Source organism: Dipodomys ordii, unplaced genomic scaffold, assembly GCF_000151885.1.
Source record: "Dipodomys ordii isolate 6190 unplaced genomic scaffold, Dord_2.0 Scaffold288, whole genome shotgun sequence".
Taxonomy (NCBI): domain Eukaryota; kingdom Metazoa; phylum Chordata; class Mammalia; order Rodentia; family Heteromyidae; genus Dipodomys; species Dipodomys ordii.
This window is the reverse complement of record NW_012267504.1, coordinates 316,169-326,046: the sequence shown is the minus strand read 5'-3', so window position 1 is coordinate 326,046 and position 9,878 is coordinate 316,169. Positions and strand designations below refer to the sequence as shown.

Below are 9,878 nucleotides of genomic sequence, written 5' to 3'. Positions count from 1 at the left end.
ATCTTCCCCTTCTCTTCCATTTTATGTGCTATTCCTGAGGTTTGAATTAATGGAATGCACACTCAGCGTTCTTGCTAAAGACTGGCAGTATATCACTTGGGCCATAGCTCCATTTCTGTATTTTTTGTTGTTAATTGGTGATGAGTCCCATAGACATTGTTGCCTGGGTTGGCTTTGAACCATCATTCTCAGAACTCAGCCATCTGAGTAGCTAGGATTACAGGTGTGAGCTATAATGCCTGGATTCTTAGTTGAGGTGGATTCTTAGTATATTTTTCTGTGTTTGTTTCCCTGGAACTGTGAGTCTCCTGATCTCTGTCCAACAAGTAGCATGTTTGACATCCATGTTTTTTCATCTCATCTATTCCAGGAATTTCCAGGTGGAATATGCAGCCCACAAACCAAACTGCTATTGCTAGATTCTTCCTCGTGGGACTGACAGATGATCCAGAGTTCCAGCCTCTCATCTTCCTCCTGTTTATGTCCATATATCTCATCACCATCCTGGGCAACCTGCTCATCATCCTGGCTGTCAGCTCTGACACTCACCTTCACACCCCCATGTACTTCTTCCTCTCCAATCTCTCCCTCATAGACATCTGTACCAGCACCACCACCATCCCAAAGGTGCTGGTGAACATCCAGGCCCAGGACCACAGCATCTCCTTCGCTGGATGCCTTGCCCAGGTCTGCTTTATCTTGATTTTTGGTGGTTTAGAAAGTTGTCTCCTTACAGCCATGGCTTATGATCGCTATATAGCCATTTGTCACCCCCTGAGGTACACAGCCATCATGCATCCCCACCTCTGTGTCCTGATAGTAATAATGTCCCTGCTTATCATTACCATGAATGCCTTGCTCCACAGTCTCATGCTATTGAGACTGTCCTTCTGCACTGACCTTAAAATCCCCCACTTCTTCTGTGAGCTTGTCCAGGTCATGAACATGGCCTGTTCTGACACTTCCATCAATAGCATCCTTGTCTATGTGGCAACTAGTGTATTTGCTGGTATCCCCCTCTCTGGGATTATTTTATCTTATGCCCAGATTGTCTCCTCTATTTTGAGGATCCCCACAATGAAGGGGAGATACAAAGCCTTTTCCACCTGTGGGTCTCATCTCTCCGTGGTCTCCTTATTCTATGGGACAGCTTTTGGGTTGTACATGAGCTCCAACATGGCTGATTCTGCCACTAAGAATGTGGTGGCCTCCATGATGTATGTTGTGGTCCCTCAAATGCTGAACCCCTTTATCTATAGTTTGAGGAACAGAGAGATAAAAGAGGCCTTGAGGCATCTCCTCTTTGGAAAGCCTTCTGCTCTGACTGTATCAGCTTTTGGGTTTCAAGAATAATGAAAATGCATAAATACCAGAGAGCCAGAAGACCTTGAAGGGCCCATCACCAAGCTCCCTTCCCCCAAAATGTCTAAATCCTATGGTGATGTATTACAGTTCAGTTTGTGATTTAAATCTGGTTTTACTCTTTGTCTTCCTAGTTTCATAAGTGAGCTGTCTCCCTGAAGGAGGCAGAATCTGCAATGGGAATTTCTTTTGTTGTTATTGTTTAATAAAACATCATAGATCTATGAATAAAAAAGAAATTTTAAAGGTGGCCAGAGTATAGATATGTTTTCATCAATGCCAAAGTCCTATCTAGAGCCTTGATTCGGCTGATAATATAGATAAGTACACATTGGGCTGCATTTCTTTGGGAAATCTCAAGGGGATTAAATTCTTATGCTCAAGTACTGACTGGTATGTTCTCTGCAAAACTCTGTCTTATGAGGTCTTTTTGTATTCACACAACTTGTTTTTATAATTTCCCAAATTATCTGGGTGCCTTGAGATAAGCCTAATTTCTTAGTAAAGGCCTTTTCGGTTCTCAAAGAGAAATATGCCGTATCTCCACTATAGTGAGAAAATAATATATTAATACCAATTAATAATTAATAATACACTAATTATAATACTCTATATACTTATTCTATATTATGTATAGTTATTTAAATTATAATAAAGCCTAATAATTAATACTAATGGTAATGAATTATAATCGTCATTGTTCACTAGGACTTGTAATATCAGATCATATAAGCTTCATGAACAGTACATGAGGTAACATTCTCTGGGTGTTTACTAATGAGAGTCTCAGGGGCAGGTATGACTGCAGATGTTGGAAACTGATTGGTTCACTGTGATAGTCTTTGCTTCAGAGTCACATGGAGAAAACTGAGACTTGATTTATATAGTGCACTCCCACCAAAAAAAAAAAGATACTTCCTTAGCTTACTGTTCCTTGCTTGTGAATAAGATCTACCATGATGCCACATTCAATTGAACTTAAGATCATTTGGTCTTTGCGTAGAAAACAACTGGAAATTTAATACCACTGAACATTAAATTTAGATGATCACATATGATCTTTGCATGGAATGTTTAAACTATGGGGAACTTACAGAAAATCCAAACAGAACGAAATGGAATGAATGTACCCTGGTTTTGTCAGTATTGTACAGAGATTATTTTTCTAAAGAAAACAGCAATTTCATTGGAATTAATATATCATTTACTTGTATATGCTTTAAAATTACACACATTTACTTTCATTTAACCTTCATACAATTTAGTGGTCATGGATGAAGGTAATGAATAACTTCTCTCAGGGATGTAGATCCTTCTCACATTATTTTTCTTCTATTCATGTTATTTCTTTTATTAAAAATGGTCATCTGATTTCAATGTTTGGAGTGATAAGTGAGCTTATTTTATTCTACAAGAGTTGTTTTATGATGACAATTCCATACATTTACATAAAGGACCTTGATGATATTCACCACTTCTATTTCTCCTCCTTGTCCACTATGTCCTCATGTCCCTCCACATCCCCAGTGGTCCATTTATTACATACTTTCCACTTGAGACCAGACTAGAAGAAAACATGTGAAACACACTCTGTGAGCCTGGCTTACTTCACTTAACGTGACATTCATTAATTCAACCCATTTTCACATAAATAGCACAATGTTATTTAAGACTGCATAAAATATACCTACATTTTAATCCCTTTATCCATGGGTGAACCCTTTATCCATGGCTGGGCACCAAGGCAGGTTTCATAACTTAGCCTGTGAATAGTGATAAAAGTAAATATGGATGTGCAGGTGACTGCTTCTTGTGGACATATACCCAATTGGTACTAAGCTGAATCATTCTTAAGTTTTAGGAATCTTCATACTGATCTTTATGTATATACATATGTGTATGTGTGTGTGTGTGTGTATTCCCACTTATACTGTATGACTTCTTTCCCCCCCCAAAAAAATTTATTTCTTCTTTCATGCTACCTACTGTCCTAAAGGTGAGACAGAATCTATGTTCTGAATTTCCTTTCCTTCCTGGATAAGGATGGTTAACGTATCTTTATGCATTCATTGGACATTTGTACATCTTATGAGAACTGTTTTCCATTCTGTTCCCCATTTCTTTTAGAATGACATTGTTTTCCATTTCTTTAATAGATTATCTCTTCCTTTGGAGTTTAGATTATTGACTTTACTTGTCAGATTCTGGATGATGGACCCTGGTCAGCCGAATAGTTGGTAAGGATTCTCTCTCACTGTGTCAACTGCCTCTTCATTCTGGTGATTGTTTTTTTTTGTCGGTCGTGTGGCTTGAACTCTGGGCTTGGGCACTCTCCCTGCACTCTTCAGCTCAAGGCAAGCGCTCTACTGCTTGAGCCACAGCACCACTTTCGTCTTTCTAGTGGTTTATTGGAGATAAGAGTCTTACGGAGTTTCCTTCCCGGGCTGGCTCAGATCTCAGCCTCCTGAGTAGCTAGGATTACAGGCGAGAGCAACTGGCACCCGGTTGGTGGTTGTTTCTTTGATGTACATTAATTTTTTTTAATTTGACATGGTCTAATTTATTAATTTTGTACTTATTCCCTGAGCTTTTGGGACCTTATTCAGAAAGTTGTTACATATTTCTGTATCTTGAAGTATTTTCCCTATATTTTTTCAGTAGTTTAAAAGTTGCATATGTTCCCAAAGGTATAACTCTGTTGAAAACTTAAAGTAGTTATTGAAACAAATTTGAGGAAATGGAAACATGGGTTATTTTGTTGGTGATGGTGGTGGAGGCATCATTTATTTCTCCTTTTGTTGTTGTTATTGTTCCTTTTTGTCTTTGGGGGATGGGCAAAGGGAGTGTAGAAATGAAGGGTTAAGCCAATGCAGGCATGAAATACAGTAGACAGTAGGTAGAAAATGAACTATGTGACTTGTGGGCAGAGATGAGAGGGGCAAACTGGGAGAAAGCAAAGGAAGGGGTGACATTGTCTGAAAAAATTGTACTCATTACCTGACTTATGAAACAGTACCCTTCTGTACACCACCTTTATAATAAAATTATGTGTATTTTTAAGTCATGTGTCTTATCATAAGGTCTTTGTCATATTTGGGGGTGATATTTGAACATAGGAGATAGAGGACCTCGTTTGTCTCTTACATATTGGTGTCCAGTTTTCCTGGGATTTGTCGAAGATAGGTTTTGTTCCAATGTATATTTGAGGCAATTTTGTTAAAAATCTGATATGAATCAAGTATAGTTGTATGAATTCTGTCTGGGACTTGAATTGTATTCAAATAACCCATCTACTTTTGTTCCAGGACATTGTAGGTTATATTACTGTAACTTTGTGCCACAATTTGATTAGGTATTGGGGAAAAAAACCCTCTAGCACTGAATTTTTAAAATTCTGCATGAACATATTCAAGTTAACAAAGAAAAAGGGGTAAATTTGACCAAAGCATATTCCTTGCATCTACATCATTATCACAAGGAAACCCAGTGGTAGAATCAATTTATAATAATAAAAGAAAGAAGGTAAAAAAGGAAGCCACTGATTTTGTATGATGCCATTGTATCCTGCTAATTTGCTGAAAGTGTTTATCAGATTTAAGTATCTTTTGCAAGAGTCCCTCAAAATGTTTTTTGCCTGTAATCTTAGCCACTCAGTTAATTACCATCTACTCCCATTGTGACTGAAATACCAGCATGATGTTAGGAGTGCAGACAACCCCAAATCCCGCTTACTTACCTTTTAATTAGTTGAAATCTTCATTTTTCTTTTTAATTAATCAGCTGCTTCCCTCCCCTCTTTATAAAATCAGTCTCAGTCCCTAATTTGAAGCAATTTTTATTAAATGACAACTATGTCATATGAATTTTGCCCATATTTGAGAATAAAATAAAGCATTTGATTTGATTGTTGTTGTTTTCGTTTAGAATACTCTCCTTTCAAATAAATTAAAATCTAAAGTAAATATATGAAATATGCCTTCTACAATAATGGCTACTTGATCCTGAGAGCTCTGCCTTCTTAGTAGCTAGGCTGGGGCCACTGGCATCTAGCATAACTTGATTTTGATTAATTTATGTGATATTTGACAAATGACTTCAAATCTTTAAATATTAAAAAATATGCTAGATTGGCACTGATGGCTTATGCCTATAATTCTACAACTCAGGAGGCTGAGATCTGAAAATTGTGGTACCGAGCTTGCCTGAACAGGGAAATCCATGCAACTCTGATCTCCAAAAACTACCAAAAGGACAGAAGTGGAGCTGTGCCTCAACTGATAAAGCCATAGCCTTGAACAAAAATTCTCATCCCTAAATTCAAGCCCTAGGATGGAACAACTAAATTGCTTTCAATCTATATGTATGGGATACATATTCCATGTATATCTGTGTATTATTTGACACACTATTAGATTTACACATGCCAAATATTACCCAGGCTCAAGAGCATGCCTGAGATATGGAAATACCTTCACTATACAGGAACCTGAATGTTCTGTTTGTTCAGTAGAAATGATGATGGATGAATGGATGAATTGACTTACTTGACTGTTGTGATCATTTTTCAATGTGCAGATATCTATCTCCAAATCAATGTGTTGTTACTTAGTTATACCTTAATAAATGGGGTGGGAGCCGGAGGAAGATGCAGAAATGAACCCCTCCAGACCTATAGCCATCTAATATGTAATAAGAGAGCCAAAAACACAGTATGGAAGACAACCTCTTCAACAAATGGTTCTGGAAGAATTGGTTATACACATGCAGAAAACTGAAGCTAGATACTTATATATAATGCTGTACCAGAATCAATCTTTTTAAAAAATTTTATTTACTGTTATTTTAGAATTGATATACAGAAAAGTTATAGTTACATGGATGAAGTGATGTATAATGAGTACAATTCTTTATGACCATGTCTCCCTTTTCATCAGTCTCTCAGTTTTTCCCGTGCATATCCACCCATAAGACATCCAGAGTCAATTATAAATGGATCAAAGACCTCAATGTAAGGCTAAATATAATGGAAATATTACAGGAAAGGGTAAGGGAAACACTAGGGCTCCTAGGATAGGTCACATCTAAGAAAAGATCCAAAATCAGAACAAATCAGAGACTGGACAAATAGGATTGCATCAAGCTGAAGAGTTTGCATGGCAAAGGACATAGCAGACAAGATGAATAGAAAGCCCACAGAATGGGAGAAGATCTTTAATAGCTATGAATCCATCAAGGACCTCAAATCTAATATACACTTAGGGCTCAAAACACCCCCAAAATAAACCATCAAAGAAATAACAGTCCAGTTATTAAATAGGTGAAATAGAGATTTCTCAGAAGAAGCAGTAAGAATAGACATATGAAGAAATGTTCAATATCACTGGACATAAAAGAAATGCAAATCAAAATAACATTGAGATTCCACCTCAATCCAGTTAGACTGGCCATTATCAAGGAAACTAAGAATAGATGCCGGCAGGGATGTGGCCAAAAGGGTATTACAAGTCAACTATAATTTTAGTGTGAATGTAAACTTGTTCACTCACTCTGGAAAGCAGTAAGGAGGTTTCTCAAAAGACTATGACCCAACCATCCCACTCCTTGGAATTTACCCAAAAGACCTTACAACCAAGGCCATACTAAACAGCACACCATATTGATTGAAGTGCTGTTTACCATACCCAAGATATGGAATCCACCCAGATGTCCCTCAGTGGATGACTAAAGCAAGAAAATATGCAATGTGCACAATGGAATTCTAGTCTTTCACCAGAAAGAATAATTTAGCATTTATAAAGAAAAAAAGGCTTGGAAAAATTATATTAACCAAATTAAGCCATACCCAAAGGAACACAAATTGCTTCCTTTGAATCTCAGAGCCTATACATGCCTAGGAAAGGACCACTGAGCTAAGTCCTCAGCCCACCTGGTTAGCATTTTGAAGACAAAAATTTGTAAGACCCCTACATTATTTAAGCAAACTCTCAAATTTGCTAATAATGCCTTCAAAATAAATGTGTACTGTGTAAACACCTATCTACTTGGAAGATAAAGAAAATCTAGAGTGTTCAAAGTAATGAAAAGTATCCATTACTGATGAATTAATAGCATTAATTGATTACTAATGGCATTAGGATAGATGCAAGGGAGAACTATGGAAGGGGTGACAATGGTTAGGATAGTACTCACAGTCTGACTTGTGGAATTGAAATCCCTTTGGACAACTACTTAAAAATGTTTTCCAAAAGATGCATTATCTTCATAGGCATTATGTTGAGTTGAAGCCCCTTTGCACAACTATTGAAAGATAATGAATAGTTTTTTTTCTTATTTCAAAGAAAAGCTTTTAAATTGAAATGAGTGCTGGGCACCAGTAGCTCACACCTATAATCCTAGTTACTTGGAAGGCTGAGATCTAAAGATGGCAGTTCAAGGCCAGCACAAGAAGGGAAGTCTATAAAATCCTTAACTACAATTAATCACCCAAAGCTGGAAGAGGAGCTCTGACTGAAATGGAAGAGCATGATCCCTGAGCAACAAAATCTCCAGGACAGCACCCAAGGCCTGAGTTCAAGCCCCAGGACACAATAAAAAGTTAACTTTCTGAATTTCATTAAGTCAGTGCTACTTAGAAAAAAACAGAAGAGGACAATTTGGCATCATCCTGAGGTAAAGAAGGCCAGTTCCTTCCCAGCATTTAATTTTCTCCCTTCCTTCTCCATTGGGATTAGTGAGTCTTTAGCAATTAGAATCCATGGACCAACTTGATTAATGAGCAAAGCTAAGCATTTACCTTTTCAGGTCAGCTGATTATCAGAACCCATTCTATATCCTCACCCTACAACTAGGTCCTTGTAGCCCATGTGTATGGCATGTGCCCTCCTGCCAGGGTCATCAGCAGAATAAGAGGACTCTTGTGTGGTCTTGTCTTCCTGCCAGCCCTGAGTTCTGAGCTGAGCATCTCACATGAAGCAGGGAATGAAACAACTGTCCTTTGGTCTCCTGGCAAAGACTCAGTGCAGCCCAGTAAGTGCTACTGGACTCGTGGATGGAGGTGGGATGGCAGTGACCTGGCTTATTTGCCAGGCTGACAGTGTATCTGAGGTAGCTGGATGGGAGGGTTACCAGGAGGCAAAGTTTATCTCAGATTCCTAGAATTTTTATATTCTTACAGTCATATTGTGAGGACTCTAATTACTGCTGTTTGCCCTCTGTGCTTATTCCAAGTAATCAAAGAATTTCTCCCACCAGAGCAGTATACTGGAGCTCTGTTATGTTCTCATACTCCCCAAATAATGACAATGATGATAACAACTTTAGCCATGATGTAATAAATCTTTAGTAGCTCTTCCAAATCCGACTTAGCTCACTTTCTTCATAGAGCAGGTAATTAAATAAAATAATCTGTCACTACATCTTTTCTCTATTATAAAGAAAACTCACACTCTATCATCATGACATAATTTAGAAGAATCATGAGTGTGTATGTGTGTGGGGGGTGTATGCTGGTTCTTGGGCTACAACTTAAGCCCTAGGCTTTCTTTAGTAACTTTTTATGGATAGTATAAAGGTTATATACACAGTGTTTGCAGTTGCATAAGTCAGGTAAAGATGACATTTTTTTGGACAGTGTCACTCCTTCCCTTACACCTGAGCTTTTTCACTCAAGGCTGGCATTCTACCACTTGAGCCACAGCTGAACATCCAGCTCTTTGCCAGTTTATTGAAGACAAGAGTCTCTTGCCTTCATGCATGAGCGCTTGCCTTGCATGCATGAGGCCCTGGGTTCGATTCCTCAGCACCACATAAGCACGAAAAATAAGCCAGAAGTGGCGCTGTGACTCAAGTGATAAAGTGCTAGCCTTGAGGCGAAGAGCTGAGGGACAGTGCCCAGGCCCAGAGTTCAGGCCCAGAGAGGAAAGTTTGTGAGAATATTTTTTCCATTTACCATCAAAAAGCCAAAAGTAGAACTGTGGCTGAAGTGTTAGAATGACAGCCTTGAGCAATAAAAGCTCGGCACAGAGCCTATGCCATAAGTCAAATACCAGGTCCTGCACACAAAAAATATTTAAAAATGTCCTGTGCTCTATTTAATTTCTGGAAGGTGGGCACCAATGACTTCTTTGGATTCTGAAAATTCCTCCTCTTGAATAGTTTCTCCTCTGAATTGTCTCTGAACATTTGTTGTTATTTTTTCTGCAGATTTTATCAATTACCTCCCCCTATGGTTCCTGGAATTTCCTTGTCCCAGGGATTGACATTTTGTTTTCCAGATTCTCTGGTCTTGGGCCGTGACAGAAGGGAAGGACAGATAGGGCAGGTAGAGGTCAGTGTCAATAGGCCTTTTGCTCCAAATCCTTTTTGTGCCAGTATTGGGGCTTGATTTCAGGGTGCTGTCCCTGAGCTTTTCTTTCTCAAAGCTGGTGCTCTTCCACTTTATTCATTCTTCCTTTCCTTCCTTCCTTCCTTCCTTCTTTCCTTCCTTCCTTCCTTCCTTCCTTCCTTTCTTCCTTCCT

The 9,878-nt window shown here is 38.5% G+C and overlaps 1 protein-coding gene and 1 pseudogene across 1 annotated transcript; both read left to right on the top strand.

Annotated features, from left to right (window-relative positions):
* The first annotated feature begins 387 nt into the window (after positions 1-387).
* On the top strand, positions 388-1,353 carry LOC106001348 (olfactory receptor 7G2-like). Its single transcript, XM_013036458.1, has one exon. It carries the CDS (start codon positions 388-390, stop codon positions 1,351-1,353), a length of 966 nt encoding a protein of 321 aa, XP_012891912.1.
* Positions 1,354-3,573: 2,220 nt separating this feature from the next.
* LOC106001347 overlaps positions 3,574-9,878 on the top strand; it is a 10,916-nt pseudogene continuing 4,611 nt past the window's right edge.